The sequence below is a fragment of the Pseudorca crassidens genome, chromosome 5 (assembly GCF_039906515.1).
Source record: "Pseudorca crassidens isolate mPseCra1 chromosome 5, mPseCra1.hap1, whole genome shotgun sequence".
Lineage (NCBI taxonomy): Eukaryota > Metazoa > Chordata > Mammalia > Artiodactyla > Delphinidae > Pseudorca > Pseudorca crassidens.
The window spans coordinates 28,344,712-28,365,942 of record NC_090300.1 but is presented as its reverse complement, the minus strand read 5'-3'; the positions used below and the strand labels follow the sequence as shown (position 1 = coordinate 28,365,942).

At 42.6% G+C, this 21,231-nt stretch overlaps 1 protein-coding gene across 13 annotated transcripts in view; it reads right to left on the bottom strand.

The window, feature by feature from the left end:
- SLC9A9 (solute carrier family 9 member A9) overlaps positions 1-21,231 on the bottom strand; it is a 660,636-nt gene that overhangs the window by 96,756 nt on the left and 542,649 nt on the right. For 10 of the 13 annotated variants that reach the window (XM_067737585.1, XM_067737587.1, XM_067737582.1 and 7 more), the window contains 2 exons: positions 15,288-15,340; positions 2,820-2,895 (listed from right to left, as the gene is read on the bottom strand). In XM_067737585.1, coding sequence (XP_067593686.1) covers positions 2,820-2,895; positions 15,288-15,340 — 129 coding nt within the window. Of the gene's footprint in view, positions 1-2,711; positions 2,896-15,287; positions 15,341-21,231 lie in introns of all 13 variants that reach the window. The other 3 variants (XR_010943485.1, XR_010943486.1, XR_010943487.1) reach the window with 1 other exon arrangement.

Below are 21,231 nucleotides of genomic sequence, written 5' to 3'. Positions count from 1 at the left end.
CCAACAGGATGACGGTAAATGCCAAGGGGATAATTTTTCTCTAAAAATATGGATAAATCAAGAGTTTACAGAGTGGAAACTGGTTGGTTTGCTACACTCTGGGTATGAATTCAGAGCATAACTAGGATATAAAAACTCTGTTGTCTAAGTGAAAATATATTTATGCAGTGATGGTAGCCCCGCAATTTCTAGGATGAATGCACAGGAGGACAAATTACCATGAGAAGAGATATTACTGAGAGTGTAAGCCTGCTTTCATTTTTTGCTAGTTTGTCCATAATCATATGGAAATAACCCCCCGGTAAAATGTGAGACAAAAACTATGACATCATCTGAATTTAGTGTCACTGCTCTAAGCTAAAAATTTGGGTGGGTTCCTACGTACATTTCCTTGTCTCCAAGTTATCTTTTCCATTTTGCAATGCAATGCAAAGCATTCCTTACAACACTGTCAGAATTTGAACAAAACATCTTTTATCTAATTTCTGATTTGCCATTTTGTGATATTGTGATTTATAATAAGAAATAGAAATTTGGTCTTCATCCCCAGTTTTGGCAGAGAGCTCTTAAAACCCTTGAATTTCCTAAGTGATGAAAGCAAAAAGGCATCCTTCTGTTATGTTAATGATGACGTTTGGACCCTAACTAAGGTTGGGTGCCAGATGCCAGGAGAACCCACCATTAGATGAGAGGGTTGGAACTTTCAGTTCTCACCCTCACCACCTCTGGGGAAGAGGAGAGAGGCTGGAGATGGAGTTCAGTCACCAATGGTTAATTATTCATCAGTTGTGCCTATGCAATGAAGCCTCCATAAAACCCCAAAAGGATGGAGTTTAGGAGAATTTCCAGGTTGGTGAACAGGTGGAGATTCGAGGAGAGTGGTGCACTCAGAGAGGGCATGGAAGCTCCATGTCCTTTCCCCGTACCTTGCCCTATGCACCTCCTCCATCTGGCTGTTCCTGAGTTATATACTTTTATAATAAACCAATGATCTAGTAAGTAATGAGGTCTTCTAGCAAATCAATCAAACCCAAGGAGAAGGTCACGGGAACCTCCAACATGTAGCCGATAGATCAGAAGCATAGGTAACAACCTGGGCTTGTGGCTGGCTTCTGAAGTGGTGGTGGTAGGGGCAGCCTTGTGGGACTGACCTTACCTGTGAGATCTGACTCTGTCTCCAGGGACATAGTGTCAGAATTGAGTTGAGTTGTAGGACACTGACCTGGCGCATTGCTTGGATGGGTGGGGAAGCCCCCCTTCCACAAGTTGGAAACGGGGTCCTGGAACCCCAAAAGACACTTTCTTACTGAACATCTTGTCATAACCAAGCAGCCTTTATATGTACTCTTTAGCCACATTTTTATAACTTCCTACAAATTTGGTTATCAGATACTTTAAGCAACGGCAGGAGAAAATTGTGTTTCCAGAAGAGAAACAAACTGGAACACAAAGCAGCGTAACCTGCTAAGAACTGGTTTCCCTCAGAGAGACCAGTGACTGGTGAGTGAGGTACCAGAACCTCCAAGAGGCAGGTAATGGCCAAGATGGACCACTTTTAGGGTGGTGGCAACCTACACTGTCCATGAAAGCGCAAGATTGAGTGAGGCAAGGTATTTGCCCATAGATAACAGAAGTATGGAAAAGCAAAACTGTAGCCTCAAAAAGCCTCTACCTTCCACATCTCATTTCATAATTCTTGGAATGTTCTACTATTTCAGAATTGCTTTCTAATTTTAACCTTGTTTTACTTTTGCTTATCTCTGCAATCTTCAATGGGCTTCTCTTCACTTCACTCTTACTTATTTTTTTTTTCTATAGTCATTCCTCGAATTTGCTTTCCTTTCCTTCCTGCTGTGAATTTCCTGTATTTCTCTTGCTTCTTCTCCCCTTTCCATTTTTACCTCCTCTTCATCTTATTCTTTGAATTTCTTTCCCCTGTTCTTAATTCTTCTTCCTTTCCCTCTGATCTGTTGTGGCTTTAATCATTGCTGAGCTGCTTTAAAATCGCCCAGTGACTGACATTTTCTCCCTGAAAGGAGAGGGATTTGTGACTGTGGAAAACTAACTACAAAGACCCAACACATTCAATTTTCAGCACAGTTCTTTCCTTTCTTCTGTGGCGCTTTTGCCTGGGATTAGAGGTGGACCGCTTACTGCAACTCACAATGGCAAAGCCCTTCAGGCCTGACTTATCAGCTCTGTGAGTCGCATGGCAAGGTGTATCTGAGCCGCTCTGTTTACACTGATTGCTAGAATTTTAAAATTGCCCGTCACTAGAAAAAGCTTACTCAAGTGTTTCCTGGAAAACAAAGTAGTATTATTTCACAATGTGATGACCGGACTTATTCTTCTCCTTGGACTATTCATCCTCCCTCCCCCCTCCCCCTTCATTTTTTACAGCATGAAACAAAAACAGACAAATGTGTTCCTGGCAGAAGGGTGAAGGAGCTTTGTCACCCTAGCCGACTCCACCAGAAGTAAGATTTTTACAAAGGGATGAACAGTAAAATTAGTAAAATAGATCAGTTTTTCAGGACTCTATGATTTTATCATAGGGCATTAGGAAATAGTAGATTGCCACAAGCACACCAGATTCATTTGCCTCTGAGAGATTTCACTTTAGCTCTTTGCAACACTTAAGTATGGACTACACAGCTTTCTATGTTTTGAAATCATTCTTTTGGCTAAATTTGCTCGTGAATTCGCTTTACCTTTCTGCGTTTCTTGAAGAGCAGCAGCGCAGACCTCAATGATTAAGTGCTCGAAGTCAGTGTCTGTCATGTAGCAGGACCTGGGAGATTATCATTATCAAAGGATACTTGTGGTCAAAGCTGTACCACATTCTGAAGAGCCAGGCAGTCTCTGTTTTCGTCGTGCTTTTGCCAGAGTTGTTTGCTTCCTAGCGAGTGACAACAGAAAAAGGCATTGGATAAATGATCACTATAAATATTGAGATATAATATCAACATTAATACATAGTATTAATTATTAATACATTAATAATGTATTAATGTATTAATACATGTATATAATATTAATATATTTTAACTATAAGAATATGCGTCAAGCTAAATTAAACTTAACCACTTTTAAAAAATCTTTCCAGATACAGGTATTTTCATCTAAATGTTGAACCTGCTGCCAAGCAGATTAGCTCACGGATCTTGCCATATGGGTGAGGTTCTTGTGGCATAATTCAACGTTTACTTTTTTTCATAATTCCTATTTTATTAAACAGCTAAGAAATGCCACTTTGTTGACACCAGTGAACATGATATTTCTGTCAGATTGCTGTTGTGGGGATTTTGCAGTTATTTCTGTCAGATTTGGATGGTATTTATTTACGATTTACCAAAAGGTCAAGACTAAAGGGATAACAGTCTAATAATTGTTAAACTAGTTTTCATTCATTTTATTTTTGATAGATCACTACCAAAGCCTATGGTTAATTTTTGATATCTTCCCCCTTCGATTCTTAAGTTTTGAAATAGATATTCCGGTTAAGAAGCCTGTAATAATTTAATAACTGAATGAATGTGTTTGTCTCCCCCAACCCCATGCTCACTCACTCTTTTTTTTTTTTCCTCAAAGGACCACAGTGGGAAGGAGGAAGAAAAGGACAAAAGAGATAGGTGTTTATGTAACAGTAGAGGATGAAAATGTGAGAAAAAGGTGAAAAATTTTTGTGAACTTTAGAGAGATGATAATGGACATTGCAATGTGGTATGAAGGAGATTCCGGGACATTTTTACCTCTTTTGTGTATCTCATTTTGCATATTAAGAGAATTCCAGACTTCAATCAGTTGTAATTATCTTCATCATTAAAAGCATTTATATCTTAACATGGACTTCATTGCTTTGTTTGGGCCCTCGGTTTCCATGCCCAAATTGTATCAGGAGTTCACAGTCCAGTAATAATGTGAACATTCTCAAGAAATCATGAGGCATGGAAGACAGTGAGAAACCACTGGCTGCTCCAAAGCTAGCCCTTAGTTGAAACCAAGGTGATTTACTTTACTTTGTTTATTTACTTTTTTGCCCCTTTCCAGACAGTTCCACTGATGGGTAATGATAAATAACTGAACACAAAAGGCTGTATTCTGCTCTCTGAAACACATGTAGAGGCAGACGCTGCAGGTCCATGCCCCACAAACAGAAGGGGAACACAAGGATGCTAAGTGTGGTCCCTCCCTTTCTAGGCCGCCACTTATCCTTTGTCTAAAATGGTTGAAGCAGACACTCCACAATAAAATGAAAACCCAAACTGGCAGCCTTTCTCATTGGTTGTTTTAAGATCTCTGATTTCCAACACTGAACAGTTTCCTAAAAGGCGTTCCTAAGTATGCCACTGTCCTACGTGATGTTGATGGAAATTCTGTGCCGATCGTTCAGGAAGGGATGGGTTTGAGAGTGTTAACCAGGTTTGTTACATTCAGAAATTTTTGGAATCTTTCGTTTGTAAATGAGCATTGTAAATCTTTGAGAGGGAAGCCTTTCTCAAACTTACCTGGCCATGGACCACATGCCCCATTCCCAAGTCCCACAATGGGACATCTATTATCTTTTCATGGATGATGTCAGAGTTTCATAGATCTGTTTTCTGATAGACACAGAGTGCCATGCCCTGTTATCTAGAGCTAGAATGTACCCATGGCATTTCCACAGAAGGGAAACCAAGGTGTCCAGTTCAATTTCCATCTGTCCCTGAACCTTTCTCTAGCTATTTCTACCCCAAGAAAGGTGTCAGATTTGCAAAGTCACTGCTATACTTAGTGTTTTCTTCATCATCTTGCAACATTTGCAAGTCGTTTCTGAGTCACTGTCTCTCAAACAGGTCAGCACGTTGGGGCTCAGCTGGCAGAGTAAAACTGTTATCCCTGAACTAAACTAGGTAGTAACGCTCTGGGCTAGCCCTGGGGAGTTCTCTCTCTCTTTTCTTTTCTCTTCTTTTCTTTTTTCTTTCCTTAAGAACAATAAGCAGTTACACATTTTAACCATGCAGAGGCACAGGTAATTTTGATAGCTGACAATATCTATGGATGACAAGACAGTCACTGAAGAAAACTAATAGAAAGGAGTGTAAGCAAATTTCTGTTTTTATGTTTGGTTGTTTGTTTCTAAGTTAAGGTGGGCTGTGTAGTGTTGAGCTTGGCTGGCAGTCAGGGGCCCAGGATTCTAGCACCCACTCCACAGCAGCCCGGCTGAATGACATTTGTAATAACATTCTCCAGCTGTGGAATGCTCATTCATTCCTAGGCAAGGCGCTGGTCACATTATCCAGTCACTAACTTTTTCAGTCATTGTTTTTCAGTTTTCACAACAAACCCTCAAGGTAGGTTGCGTTATACCTATTTTACAGGTGAGGACCTAGAGAGGCCCAGAGAAGGGAAGAGCTGAGTCCAAAGTCACATAGCTAGCAAGCTATAGAGCTGGAATTTGAACGTAGGACTAAAGGACTCCAAAGGTGCTGTTCTTTCTGCTGGTATCTCACGCAGCCTTTGAACTTCGGAAAGCACACACACCGTATGATAGGCTATTGGGCTGCAGTCTCCTCGCCTGTAAAATGAATTGAGGAAATTGGATTGGCTGGTCTCTGAGGTCCTAATCGTATGGAAAATACTGTTTTTTCATTAATGACAACAACAACAATAACGGCTGGCACTCCTTGAATAGATGCCATGTGCCAGGCACTGTTCTAAGTGCTCTTCATATATTATTATTCCTATTTTACAGATGAGGAAACTGAGGCAACTGGAGCACAGAGAGGTTTCCAAGCACAGTTGTGGCCTCTCAGCAGCAGCCTTGATTCCTGTCATCTAGGTGGGTGTAAGTGGAGAGCAAACTAGGGCAAATGGGTATCTGAATAGATGAGGTCGGGATACTGAAGGTTGAGATGCAGCAGCTATATATCCCCCCAAACGTAATGAAAATGCATGGCTCCCCTCAGCTGGGTGAACGCTAATGGGTTGGAAAGTGTCCCTGAAGAAACTTAACTTCAGTGTTAGAAATTTCTCTAGACTCCTAAATACTGGTTTCAGGGATTTCTGAAGGTCTTGGAAAACCTCCCTGCCTTTTACCCCCTTTTTCCTCTCCTTTTTATTTTATTTCCTGAGGGGAATATATCAGAACGTACAGGCACTCCTGAAAGAGCTTATACTCTATTTCTGGGAAATCTTCCAAGGTTATTTTTTGCCAGCTGATGAGAGCAACACATACTAGGTAGCATTTTGGAAAAAATGTTAACACTTGTAATCTATTTTTCAAACTTTAATTTACTTGGGATACTGGAGATGTTATTCATTTTACTGCTTTGTAGAGAAATAAACTGGGCTCCAATTAGAATGAAACATAGAAAATGTTTTTCCAGGTAAGGGAAATACCATGGATGATCCAGCATTGACGTTTCTGCTGATCTGAGATAAAATGTTCAGTGTATGTCTTAAATAGCTGTTGGCCCAATTCTGGATCCATTCATTTATTTCTCTGAAGTTATTGATGACTTAATAACTGGGTTATGAAAGGCCATCAATAAATGAGTAGAAATAAATGAGTTAGTCCACTGTGTGCTCTGCTTGTTCACTGGGGGCTGAGGATAAATGTGCCAAGGGAAGGCCAGCCTTTGCAGTCACCCTGGAACAGGGAAGGTATCCAATGAGGCAGCGCAGAGGGCAAGCCCCTGGGAGGGCCCAGATGGGCAGAGGACAGCAGGTAGCATCAATTTACCTGGATTATTCTGAAGCAGTGATCAGATCACACCCAAGGACAAGGGATATAAGCAGTCATCAGAAGAAGAATCTGGAACTTGGTGATAGTCCCTTTATTGCTAGCAATATGTCTTCTTTTTTTGAGTTCTTTGATGCCAGAGGGGCAGTGGCATCCATGTTGGAACAAGCAGAGGATCCAGAAACTGAAGACCAAGATTTGAGTTCTGACTCTCTACTGTCTACCATTGAATAATAATGATACACTCTCCAGAGCTGAGCCTCATGTTTCACAGCTGTAAATGGGAACTGGAGATCCAAGGGCATGAATGTTAGCTTTTATTTGCCCTTGCTACTTCTAAGAAGCAGAGTGTTTGATATATGCGTAATTTCTGTTTCCTTTATTATCCTCCATTTCTGGGAAAATGTAAAAATGACTGGGGCATTTGATATCTTTCCTTTTTCTCCTGAAACAAGGGAATAGATCAGAGGTTGGGAAGTGGCTGAGCACGATAAGGAGTGAGTAGTTGTCTTTTTTTTTTTTTTTTTGCGGTACGCGGGCCTCTCACTGTTGTGGCCTCTCCCATTGCAGAGCGCAGGCTCAGAGGCCATGGCTCACGGGCCCAGCCGCTCCGCGGCATGTGGGATCTTCCCGGACCTGGGCACGAACCTGTGTCCCCTGCAACGGCAGGTGGACTCTCAACCACTGCGCCACCAGGGAAGCCCAGTAGGGAGATTTTGATTAAGAGTGGTGTTATGGGCTGGTGACATCACAGACTAGTATGGGCTAAGGACCCAGAATGATGTATGGACTTATGAACTTCCTCGAGAAAGAGTTCTTGGGTTTTCCTTAACTTTCCTTGAGTATTCAAAGAAAACATTGTATCTTTGGCTTCTTTTCCCAGGTGGGAGGTGTCTGATGAGAAGACATTGTCATTTACCAGCTGAGATTCCTCAATCCTACCCACCAGGGAAGCCCAGTAGTTGTCTTTTAAGTGACCCCTCTAGCACCACCCTAGAGAGGGAGCAACAGGAAAATTAGGAAGGTACTCTTTGTTTTATGCTTATTTGGATCCCTGAAAGAAAACAAAGGCCCTGGCCAGAAATCTTTAAAAAACAGACACTGAAGCAAGAGGGAATTGCTTGCTGTATTAACCTTAATGAAAAAGAGCTAAGCAAATGTAAATACATTCCTCTATCAATATTCAAAGGAGGGGCCTTTGCTAAGTGAACCGGAGGAACTCTGCTCTGGGCTAGTCATATGGGATTGCTTCTCACTTCACGGGGATTCAATGGATTAAGAGAGAGAAGATTTTCCTATTTCTAAGATTTCATATTCAATACTAATGTCAGTGGAGGTTGTACAGAATGATGACAAAGACAGATAATTATCATAACAAATCTGTAGAGTCCCTTCTGGGTTCCAGGGCACTTTTTCAAGTAGTCAGTGTGAATGGGATTTGACAGCAGTCCTTTTGCCCTGCCACCTCCCAGTGTGGAATGTATTCATGTAATAATTTCAAGTTTATTGCCCTGATTTTCTGATTACCAAGGAGAAGACCGGATTCTCTGTCCCTAAAGAGAACGATTTCTAGATTCTGAAGAAGGGGGACATGACACAATTGGGAGTCAATAGGAAATTTTTTTCAAATTTATGTTTTAAAAGGTAAAATTAACTCTTAGCCTCCACATAGAGAGTATTTTATACAAATATTTTCACCTTCCTCACACTATGATAAATTCATAAACGTTCCCAAGAAGGTATAGTCACAAAATACATGCTTAGGGAGAAAGAATGAAGGAAACAACTAGATAAGGATGGGTAAAAATGCCAAGAGGAAACGTAGACATCACAGATACACTACCAGATGGGCTAAACTCATGGTTTAGCTACCAAAAAAAAAAAAAAAAAGGTCTGCTTCAAATAACTTTGTCCGTACAAGAGATTCAAGTTAATCCAGGGAAAAATAAATTGTTTGGTTCCGGTAAATATAATATTTTGGTGAGTTAAAAATGTATATTCGGGGCTTCCCTGGTGGCACAGTGGTTGAGAGTCGGCCTGCCGATGCAGGGGACACGGGTTCGTGCCCCGGTCTGGGAGGATCCCACATGCCGCGGAGAGGCTGGACCCGTGAGCCATGGCCTCTGAGCCTGGCGTCCGGAGCCTGTGCTCCGCAACGGGAGAGGCCACAACAGTGAGAGGCCCGCGTACCGCAAAAAAAAAAAAAAAAAATGTATATTCACAAATTCTTTGGTACTTGTCCCTTTAAAAGATGGAGACTAATTTCCCTTCCTATTGAGTGTGGACGATATATAATGACTCATTTTTAATCAATGGAATGGAGCAGAAGGGATGGTGATATACAAGGCTAGGTCATAAAAAAACATTGTGGTTTCCTCCTTTCTGTCTGTGTTGAACCACTTGAGGGAAGTTAGTTACCATACTGTGAGGACCCAAGCCACTCTATGGAGAGATCCATGTGGTAAGCATCCGAGTCTCCCTGCCAATAGTCAGCAAGGCACTGAGGCCTCCTGCCAACATGGAAGTGAACCTTTCAGACCCAGTCAAGCCTTCAGATGACTAGCTCTGGCTGACATCCTGACTGCAACGTCATGAGAGACCCTGAGCCAGAAACACTCAGCTAATTTGCTTTCAAATTCCTGACACTTAGAAACTGTGAGATAATAAACATTTGTTATTTTAAGCCACTAAGTTTTGGGATAATTTGTTCAGCAGCAATAGAAGGCTGATACAATTACATATTGGAATTATAAATTCTAGATGTAAAAGGCACTGGAGTAGAAAATGCACCTTGGAACAAGAAGATCCCAGCTCATGCTGTTTCCCAGTGACACTGCCCCAAACCACAAACACCATAGCAAAGATAAGGGTTCTACATTTAGGCCTGTGATTTGAGTATACAGTATTATATTTTTGTCTGAAAACAAAACAAAACAATGTTTCCCCCTACAAAACTACTTGCAAAATACATAATGGCTGGTAAGAATAACTGGTATCATAGACACATGATAGAATTCAGATATTGGGCAACAGGCAGCAAAGGACAAATGAGGTAAGCCCTATATTCTCTTTTCTTTCTGCCCTTTCCCAACTGTAGTACAAGGAGCTAGAGTCCAAGCAGAGAACAATTCAAGCTGAGAGCAACAGTCTCACTGAGTTGAAGAACTACAAATTGGAGATTGGGTGTTATTGAAGCGGCTGGAATTTTTTTGTTGTTGTTGTCTTGGGAAAGTTACTTTAATTCTTTGAACTTCAATTTCATCATTTATAAAACGGGGTTTATAATATGTGTCTCGATTGGTCAAGGTAAAGATTAAATGTGATTTTACATACAGCACCTAATTGCTAAATTGAGGCTATCATCTTCCTGCACTTCCTCTTCCTCATTATTTCTGTTTTCTAGAGCATGTAATTATAGAATCTGTAAATATAGATTCTATATTCTATTCTCTATATATATATATATAGAATTTAGTCTTAAGCAGTAAAAATGTAGTGGGGAGGGTGTATACTTTTGGGTGTATAAGCCGTAAGTAAAACCAAAATAAATTCAGTGTTGGCCAAGGGAAAACCCAAGATACTTGCTCTGAAATAGTCATTTTGTTTTTCTCAAAGTACTGTTAGTTACAATAACATAAAAAAAACCTTCATCTGGGTCAGGTCAGTTTTAGAGCTTACTGTTCTATTTCTGAAATATTTGTTGGTATAGCATGGAATTTACATTCTGTGAGGCCAGCTCCAACAGCATGGGGACATAGTATGGAAAAATATTGATAATTGTTAGATCCGAGGAACATATACGTGGGAATCTTTATTCCGTTTTCTGTAGGTTTGTTAGCAATATCTAGAAAATATTCACAAGGCAAAATTAAATTTTATTTCATGACTAGATGACCCTACCATCTGCTAATCTCTTTCCCTCTTGAACCTACTTATATCTCCAGCATTTAAGTATCAATTGTGCAGAAGAACACATACTTTTATTCTTCTCCAAATGAGCTCTTTCAGTTTTAAGGGTGTTTTAAGTTATGGTTTTCTGGGATTTGGCAAACAAGTCTTTGTTCACCTGACTCATACCCTCCATATTTTTACAGACACTTTGTTGTGTCCCTTCTTAGTGGTAGTCGTTCTGCTGGAGAAATCGTAATTCGTTTAATCTCCCTCTGCTCATTGAAGCTGCTCTTCTCTGGACCTTTCTCAGCTCTGCTTTGACTTTCTTGAGCTGTGGTGACCAGAACTTATCCACCCAGGTTACACACAAGCATAAATGACAACCAAAACCAGAATTCAATGAAGGGACTTCTCGAAGCAAAAATAAAAGTGGAAGTTAGCATTAAGAGAGCACATAGAGAAGCCAGCATAGTGTTCAAAATAAAATTATGTTAGAAAAGATGAAAATTAGCCTCACTGTAACAGTTGGCAGAGTCGGAAATGGAAGAAAAATGAGTTTTTAAAAAAGTTGATTCCATTACTTTTAAGTTCCAAACCTGCAAGTTTTTGCTGCCATCACACATAGAATGAAATCAAAATCACCACCGTGGCCGGTGATCTGGCCCCTCTCGGTCTCTCCGAATCCACCTGCACTGGCTCCCACCTTGCCCACTGGGATCCAGCCACACTGGCCTTCTTGCTGCGCGTGGAGCGCACCATAACCCGCTGTGAGGCCAGGGCCTTCATCCTTGCAGTTCCCTCTGGCTGGACTGTTTCCCCCCAGAGCCCACATACACATCTCACTTCTGCACATCGTTCAGGACTCTGATCAAATGCCACTTCTTCAGAGAGGCCTGCCCTGGCCAGCCATAGCCTCTCCTCCATTGTTCTCCATCCTTGTACCTGCTCTACTGTTCCCAGTCTCTGAACATATAGTATGTAGCTGTTTACCTTTTTGTTCCCAGTGTCCCCCATTAGAGCGTAAGCTCTGTGAGGGTGAAGACTTTGAATTGGTAACTGCTGCATCTTCCTCACACTTAGATTCGTGCCTGACACGGGTGGGTTGTATGAATGAATAAATGATTGAACGAATAGACGCACGCACACCAATTAAGAGTGGAAGTTCTAGAACCAGATTCTGGGGTTGAATTTCACAATGTGTCCTTTGGTACGTTATTTAACTTCTCTGTATACAGTTTCCTTATTTAAAATAGAAGCATAATAACAGTACCCACTCATAGGGTTATCTTGGAAGATAAATGAGTTAACACAGATAAAGTGCTTAGAACAGTATTAATAACAAGAGTCAGTACTCCACAAATATTAGGATGATCATGAAAAAGGGCAAGAAGGGAAAAAGAGAAGCAATCGTGGCAGCCCTTCTTGGGTAGCGGGAATTTTCTATTGAAAGATTAAGGGGGGCGTGGCGCTCCAGCATGGCTCACCTTTGGAATGCTGGGCTGCCAAGGACACAGAATCAATTACAAGGACAACTTCTTGTTGGGGCGAGGGTGGGGTGGTGGAATTTTGTCTGAGGGCTTTTTTTTTTTTTTAACATTTAAGAGACATAAAATCACAACTGCGATACCTTCCATTTCTCAAAGTGGCACATTTGCATAGACTATATATTTAAAGTTTAATACTTGCTTGTGGAACATTCTTTTTAAAGCTTCTGGGTCTGGTATGAGTAAGAGTGTAACACCATTCACACTTTCAAGGTACTACAAGGCAAAAAGGAAAATTGTGACATTGCTGGTTAGTCACAGCCACAAGTTCATATTTCCCAAAGGTTATTTTACTCTCCAGAAACAGAGAAAAAGGAAATTCCTTCAAAAATAGGTACATGTCGGGCTTCCCTGGTGGTGCAATGGTTGAGAGTCCGCCTGCCGATGCAGGGGACACGGGTTCGTGCCCCGGTCCGGGAAGATCCCACATGCCGCGGAGCGGCTGCGCCCGTGAGCCATGGCCGCTGAGCCTGCGCGTCCGGAGCCTGTGCTCCGCAACGCGGGAGAGGCCACAGCAGTGAGAGGCCCCCGTACCGCAAAAAAAAAAAAAAAAAAAAAAAGTATATGTCATTACATATGCTTATTATTGATTTTGAGAGTATATGATCAGTAATTGCCACAATTATCTGAAAGTTTTAGCTTTGGGCAAGTAAGAGTAAGGTCTTTTTTTCAGAAGTTGACCAGTGCAAAGATTATCCTATTTGTTAATGCAAGACCAATTTAATAAGTGCAAGCTGAGTGGAAAAATGCAATCCACCTAAGAATTAGGTTTCTGGTCTTTAGTCAGAGCAACAGGTGTTGATAATAAGCGAAGAGTCGTCAGGCAAAATGAGGGCTGACAGGTTCTTGACACATAGTTTGGAAAGTACCAAAAAACCCCCTCGGTCCAGGTCAAGGGGCAGCTGCATGGACGCTGTGGTTTGTTACTTCTGGCCTGACCCCACCATTTCCCGTACTTGACATTGAACATAAGAATTATTCCAAGGGTGGAAAAAGCCTTTTTCTGAAACGTAGTTACCTCGGTAGTCAACCATCATGAATAAGAACACTTCCAGGACACTTTTAAAAAACAATAGTGGCAGAAGATCAGTAGGAACCATGTAAATTATACCAGGGTTAGTTAGATAACTCTTTATGTGTCCTCTACAGGAAGCCCCAAGCGAGAAATTGTGGCCTGTGAACTTCTGTACAGCTTGAGGACAGAGTATAATTTTCCCCTCTAATTATAGTAATTTAGTATATTACTGGTTATCATTTCCTTTCCCCCCCTTTGGTTACCAGAAAGCTCACTTGTGGTTCAACTTTAGCAAGTACATAGGACCTTATGATCTGCTTACTCATGATTCTTTTTACTCCTCTGGTTTTGTTTCTGCTTTCATTAATTTTTTTAACGGAGTTTTAAAGTTTTTAAAAAATATTTTACTATTATTTTATCATATGTGGTGGTGTAAGCTGCTTCATCAAATCCTTCACGAGATAAGATGGTTTTAATGAAATTGATTAAGTTAGGTCGTTTTCATAAATATAATTCTAACAACCTGGAGAAGTAGACATTATTATCATGCACGTTTTACAGTTAGGAAAATTGTGATTCAAAGTGTAAAAAACTTGCCCAAGATCCAAATACCACGTAGTTTTCACTGTACTATGTTGTACTATCTCATTTCTCTAATAACAACAACAACAAAAATACTTTCTACTGGTTTAAGTATCTTCAGGTAAGAGTAATTACTAAATTGACAATGGTATGAATGAGCTAAAATAAAGTACATTTAAATCACAAAAGAAAAAAGTTAAACTAGCAGGTAACCTTACCAATAATTATATGTAATTGTAAAATATTAGGCAGTTAGAGGAAGATGAAGAATTTTCTTTGATGAATTTTCTTATTCTATCACTTTTCTTTTAAAGAAAAAGATATGAGAAGGACAAAATTTAGATAAAAGTTCTACGTGAAAGTAGAAGAATGGATTAGTTGATCTATATGAGATAAAATGCTTTGTGAACATCTGTACCAGCCCTTCCTAAGGACTCATTACAGCCCACCAGTGTAAGGAGATGGACGGGCTTTGATCCCCTTTCGAAGGTCACCACTCTGGCCCTAATCCCAGTATGCTGACACCCTGCTGGGCTCAGTCCTGCAGTTAAGTGTCTTTCCTGGGCAATAAAGTCTGTGAAAACAGCACCAGCATGGGCTTGGAACACATGTGACAAAAAAATTCAAAGTACATATGAGCCAGGATCATTGCCAACTTCATTTTCCAGCCCTTTGTGTAGAGCATAGGATCCTTCCCTCTTTACATGAACCAGGAAAGCAGCAGCATCTTGCCTGGCGGCACTAACCAGCTGTGCCTCACTGATGGGACTGTAGGAAAAAAAACCCATGAAATAAAAGAGAGATGGACCCTCTTCAGATCCAGATATGATCAGGACACAATTCATTAAGCAGCACCGCTTATTTAAGATGTTATTCTGTCATGTCTGTCTACCTGCAATTTCAGCAAGAGGTGCAACATTTCTACACAATTGTTTGCTTTAAGTACTGAGTTAAAAATGACCAAAGCAAAATTGCCAATGACAGGTTTTTCTCTGATGTTAGATTCAAGTCCAGAATTTGCGGAGACTACGCTTCCCTTACTCAAGGCGAAAGCACGTTGTTCTGAATAATTTTCCCTAAGAATTTTCAGGCTGTGCTTTTGCAGATTTTCAACATTTCTGTATTTCTGTATACCTGGACCTGGTAAATGAGAAATCATGCAGGAGAAGCAGGCCCATCTGTTGTGTGCCCAACATGCATCGAACATGCATCAAGTACATTTCACTGAGATGACGGCGCTAGCAAGTTGCTGGGCAGGGATTTGAACTCCAGGCTGCCTGATTCCAAGAGCTGTGCTCTTGCTCATACACTGCAGTTTCCAGGCTTCCTGCAGCCACAAAGAAGGCATGAGTGTATGCTAGTTCTAAGCACTCTAGAGGTTATGCAAAGGTTATCGACACCCTGAATGCCTGCGTATTTTATAGTCATCTGATTTATTTTCTCTGCGGGGCCAGCCCCCTTTAGAACGAGTATCCTGGCTATGGAACACAAGACCTCATATCGCTGTACTCTATGCATCGGCTTCTTTGACTTGCCTGGTGTGAAGAGGGCTCCTTCGGATCCTCATCCAGGTCCACACCAACCCTGTTAAAGAGAACAGAGAACTGGTAAGGGCCTTGCTGCAGATGAGATGACACAGTCTCTTGGGTCAGATCACGTGAACCAAAGACAATATGAATCAGACGAAAGGTTTACCAGAAAACCCTCCTACCTCTCCCTGAATCGAAAGAACTTCAAATAGATTTATGGCAAGAGGAGAACTTGTACAGCTGGGCCTCTGCACAGCTGGTGAGATCGGGCATCCACAGCTGTTCCCTGCTGCTGTCTTTCCCAGCAAGAGCAGAAGCCTGAGAACCTGGGACAGGAGCGCTCAGGAAAAGACCTCCATGGCCCCCAAAACAGGGATCCTAGAAGGAAGGCCATCTGTTCTTCCTGCAGGACTCACTGACAAAACTGCTCTGGGAATGTGGTGGCCCAGGCTGCAGCAGGCTCCCCAGGACAGAAGAAAAACAGATCCTTTGTCCAGATGCTCATGGAGGCTGGCAGTAGGGAGGATCCAGGTTTGTGGGGCCTGAGACTTATACAATTTGGGGGGCTCTCTTTAAGCAAATTAATACAAAAATACAAATACAAAATTAGGGATGAAAGTGACTCTTTAAAGAGAAAATAAATTATAACACATTTTATAATCTTAAAATTGGCAAATGCAACAGACATCTCAACATCTATAAAATACATAATATTCGAATTAATTTACTGCCTGACATACCTCTAAAATAACCTTTTCCTCCTAAGTTTTGCCTGCATACTTTGTTACTCTCTTTATATGATATAATGATTTTGTATAAGACAGTATAGGAGGGGGCTTCCCTGGTGGCTCAGTGGTTGAGAGTCCGCCTGCCGATGACGGGGACACGGGTTCGTGCCCCCGTCCGGGAAGATCCCACATGCCGCGGAGCGGCTGGGCCCGTGAGCCAGGGCCGCTGAGCCTGCGCATCTGGAGCCTGTGCTCCGCAACGGGAGACGCCACGGCGGTGAGAGGCCCGCGTACCGCAAAAAAAAAAAAAAAAAAAAATAGAGAATAGGAGGACAAGGTAGTCTCTCCTCTAGCAGAGTCATCACAATTATTAATAATTGGGAGGCATTAAAACATGGTTCCTTACAGACATGCTTGCTGTGTGCAGTACTGCTAAAGTTTTATACCCCGAAAAGACAAGATTTCTGATAAATTTCACTGCATGCAATTCTCGTCAACAATACCCAGTACGCTTATCAGTGTATACGCTGCATCACTGAATGTATGTATTCCTGAATTTCCGTTTTGACAGGGCCTCAATGAGAACAGAATCCTCCACTTTGAATTGTACACATCTCATGACTGGAAGAATTTCCCACAGACTAGCTTCTGGCTCAGTGCATTTGAAGCCTTGTTTTTCCTCCACTACCCCCAGACTTGTGAAGCCAGTCACCATAGGACATGTTCATCTTCCATCCAGCCTCGTGACACGCTGCCTGTAAGCCGGCGCTGCAGGAGGCTGGCCAGCAGTGACTTGCCCTTGCACAGAAGTGACTGCAGACCACACAGCCTCATCCCACTAAATACAATCTAAATGCGCTCCCAATTCGGCTTCCCCTTGGTCGGACCCCACAGCTGCCCAGGGCCACTCCAGAGCCATCTGACCAGGCGAGAAGCATGACGGAGGGGAAACTGTAGCACAAAGAAACAGTGATCAAACCCAACAGTGGTTAAAATATATTCCTTTTGCAAATCTTACGAAAACATAGGACCATGGGAACACAATGCTGGGGCTCTTCCCAGGGCCTTGGAAGGGCCGGAGCGTGTGAGGGCCTGGAGCTTGAACTTCCTCAGCTCTGGAGGGTGGGCCTCTGCCTGTGGTGGGCGGCACGGGGGTGCAGCTCAGGGCCTCAGCCACCTGGCTGGGGCTCCGCCAGAGCCTTTCCCGAGAACGTCACAATTTCTAGAGCTTTAGCGTCTTTCCTTCCACTCCGGCCCCTGTAAACACTTCTGCAGTGCCCTTGTTCTGGTCCCTAGATATGGGGAGGGGAGGCAGGTTAGAAGCTACCAGGCCTGCAGATGTGTTAGCCTGTGAAAGGAAAGCCACTGGTGGAGAGGTGGTTTGTTTAAAATACCTCTGATTCTTCAAAAATTAGTGTCCTCTGGGCATGAATAGCCCCTTTTCTCTAACCCAGAGGGTGAAATGGGCGACTATTTATTGTGTGCTGAACCTTTTGGCCTTTAGGTAACTAGAAAGGGCCTCTGCTGGGGACTAACCTTTGATTTTCTTAGAGTAGAAAGAGCTATTTGATCTATTTCGTTGAAGTTGGAGGGAGAGAAGGACAGGACGAGGAGGTGGGGGGAAAGGGGGTCAGGAAGGAGAAAGGAGGAGGGGGAAGGAAAGAGAAGAGAGAAGGGAGGGAGGGGGCAGTGTAGGGATGGGGGGAGGAAGGAGGGGCAGGGGGGAGAGGACTGGGAGAGTTGAAGGGGGGAGGGGGGGAGGATAGACAAGAAGAGAGGGGGAGGGAAAGGAGGAAAGGGTTGGGGAGAGAGAATGGAGGGGAGTTAAGGCCCAGCCTCTCAAGGTGGGTCTAGACAGTGACCTTGGGGTATGGGTGGCCTGAGTCCAACCTCTATGAATAGTGGGGTCCCAGTTGGAGGCACCCTGGCCCCCTTTCTCGTGGGGCTGGGCCACCTTCAAGCCTCTGGTGGATCTGAGCTCTCTGGCGGATGCTGGGAGCCCCTAGGAGCCTTTATTATTGAGCCCTAACCCCTTTCCCAACACCAGAAGCTACAGGCACCCATGCAGGCTGTGAATTGAACTGAGGGTCCTGAAGTTCCCACTGCTGCATTTGCTTAGGGCCTTTTTTTTTTTTTTAAGTCCTCTGTCTAGAAAACTAGAGAGAACAGAAATCAAATTTCACAAGAAACCCAACATTTAAAGTTTGAGGCAGCACTGAGGCCTTTCTCCCCAGCAGCAGTCATAGCAGACATTTCTAGTTTCAATTATTCTAGAAGCCAGATGGAGCAGAGGAACGGTAGCAGTGGATTAAGTGCTTCAGTTTTATGTGGGACTCGGTGAAAATCATCTCAGGGGCCCGAGAGATCGGCTGTTTTCCTCGGAGCAAGAATACATCTCCTCCCTCCTGCCGTTTCAGGGAAGCTCAGGGTCTGCTCCTGGGGCCAGGCCTGCAGCCCTCTTGCCTAGAGCAGACGAAACATCTCAAGAGGCTTGAAGAAAGAGAGACTGCATATGAGTTATTCCCTCCTGGGGCAGCGGTGGGGAACAAAGCAGATGTGGTCCCTGCGCTCACAGGGCATAACGGTTAGGTACGTTTAATTAGAAAAATCTGAAAAGTTTCTTATAATTGTTTTGGTTTTATTTTTTTAATTAATTTTTATTGGAGTATAGTTGCTTTACCATGTTGTGTTAGTTTCTACTGTACAGCAAAGTGAATCAGCCATACATATACATATATCCCCTCGCTTTTGGATTTCCTTCCCATTTAAGTCACCAAAGTGCATTAAGTAGAGTTCCGTGTGCTGTACAGTAGGTTCTCATTAGATCTCTACTTTATACATAGTATCAATAGTGTATATGTGTCAATCCCAATCTCCCAATTCCTCCCACCTCCCCCTTCCTCCCTTAACCCCTTGGTATCCATACATTTGTTCTCTATGCTATAATAATTGAGGTGCTATGAAGGAAAGGCACCTAAGAATGACACCTTCTTTCTCTTACGATTTTGCCTGCTTTTCATAGCAATCTTGCTAAAATATATTACCTGGCCCCCTGCTTCCTTAAACAGAGTGTGATGGGGCTACTCGGAACTTTACTGGAGGTTTCAGTATCGCCACTGGCCCCATAAAATCTAACACTCACTTGTTATAATGATTTCCAAGAGGTATGTGAACCTCTTTATGCCCATATTAAATGGTCCCTGGCTACTATTCTTTTTCTTTTTGAAATTCTTGTATCTGCCATTTAGATTGCCTTGATTTTCTACCTGCAACAATATGTTAGAATATTGTCTCTATGCTTGCCCCCTACTTGTTTTTTTTTTTTAACATCTTTATTTGAGTATAATTGCTTTACAATGGTGTGTTAGTTTCTGCTGTATAACGAAGTGAATCAGTTATACATATACATATGTTCCCATATCCCTTCCCTCTTGCGTCTCCCTCCTTCCCACACTCCCTATCCCACCCCTCTAGGTGGTCACAAAGCACCGAGCTGATCTCCCTGTGCTATGTGGCTGCTTCCCACTAGCTATCTATTTTACATTTGGTAGTGTATATATGTCCATGCCACTCTCTCACTTTGTCACAGCTTACCCTTCCCCCTCCTCATGTCCTCAGGTCCATTCTTATGTCTGTGTCTTTATTTCTGTCCTGCCCCTAGGTTCTTCAGAACCATTTTTTTTTTTTAGATTCCATATATATGTGTTAGCATACGGTATTTGTTTTTCTCTTTCTGACCTACTTCACTCTAGGTCCATTCACCTCACTGCAAATAACTCAATTTCATTCCTTTTTATGGCTGAGTAATATTCCATTGTATATATGTGCCACATCTTCTTTATCCATTCATCTGTTGATGGACACTTATGTTGCTTCCATGTCCTGGCTATTGTAAATAGAGCTGCAATGAATGTTGTGGTACATGACTTTTTTTTTTTTTTTTTTTGCGGTACGCGGGCCTCTCACAGTTGTGGCCTCTCCTGTTGCGGAGCACAGGTTCCAGACGTGCAGGCTCAGCGGCCACGGCTCATGCGCCCAGCCGCTCCGCGGCATGTGGGATCTTCCTGGACCGGGGCATGAACCTGTGTCCCCTGCATTGGCAGGTGGACTCTCAACCACTGCACCACCAGGGAAGCCCCATGATTCTTTTTGAATTATGGTTTTCTCAGGGAATATGCCTGAGATATTGGGATTGCTGGGTCGTATGGTAGTTCTATTTTTAGTTTTTCAAGGAACCTCCATACTGGTCTCCATAGTGGCTGTATCAATTTTTATTCCCACCAGCAGTGCAAGAGGGTTCCCTTTTCTCCACACCCTCTCCAGCATTTATTGTTTCTAGATTTTTTGATGATGGCCATTCTGACTGGTGTGAGGTGATACCTCATTGTAGTTTTGATTTGCATTTCTCTAATGATTAGTGATGTTGAGCATCCTTTCATGTGTTTGTTGGCAATCTGTATATCTTCTTTGGAGAAATGTCAGTTTAGGTCTTCTGTCCATTTTTGGATTGTCACCCCCTACTTTTTAATTTAGTGTGGGACCGATAGCCTGAGAGTCAAATTTAGTACATGTTTTTTCTTTTCAAGTTTATAATACACACACAGATACGTAACAAAATAATACTGTTGAAACATTACAGAAGGGCTTACAAGACAACACAGTAGTCTCCTGCCACACCCCGCACACCCACATACCGACTCCCCTCCTCTGAGGGCAATTTTCTGCCTTTTCTCCACTGTGATGTATAAACTGGCATCAGCATGCATGGCACCTTCACACAGCATCCCCAGGGTTAAGCAAACATGCCAGCTGCGTCTGTGTCTCTTACTCTCCTCTTCAAGAAAGCAAGTCAGAGTGTGAAAGTAACCCCCTAAAGGGTTAACCTTGAATCCACTCACTTTTATGCATAAGAGATCATTTACACACGGTGGGTTCTTGAGAGGTTATTAGAAAGAAGACACAATGAACCCTGGCATGTGGCACCACAGGTGTATACATACAGCAGCTCCCAGGTGAGATCACAGGTGTATGGGATGACGTGCACCCTCCTTAGGTGTTATCCAAGGCTCTTCAGCACCTTTCCCACAGCCTCGCACCACCCTTTCTGCTCATCTGATCTAGACGCAGTGTTCCAGGACTGGCAAATGGACCTGTCCTTGTTTCTGAGCCTCAGTACCCAACTGGGCCCCTGAGCTCTGGTCCTGCCTGGATCAGTTCC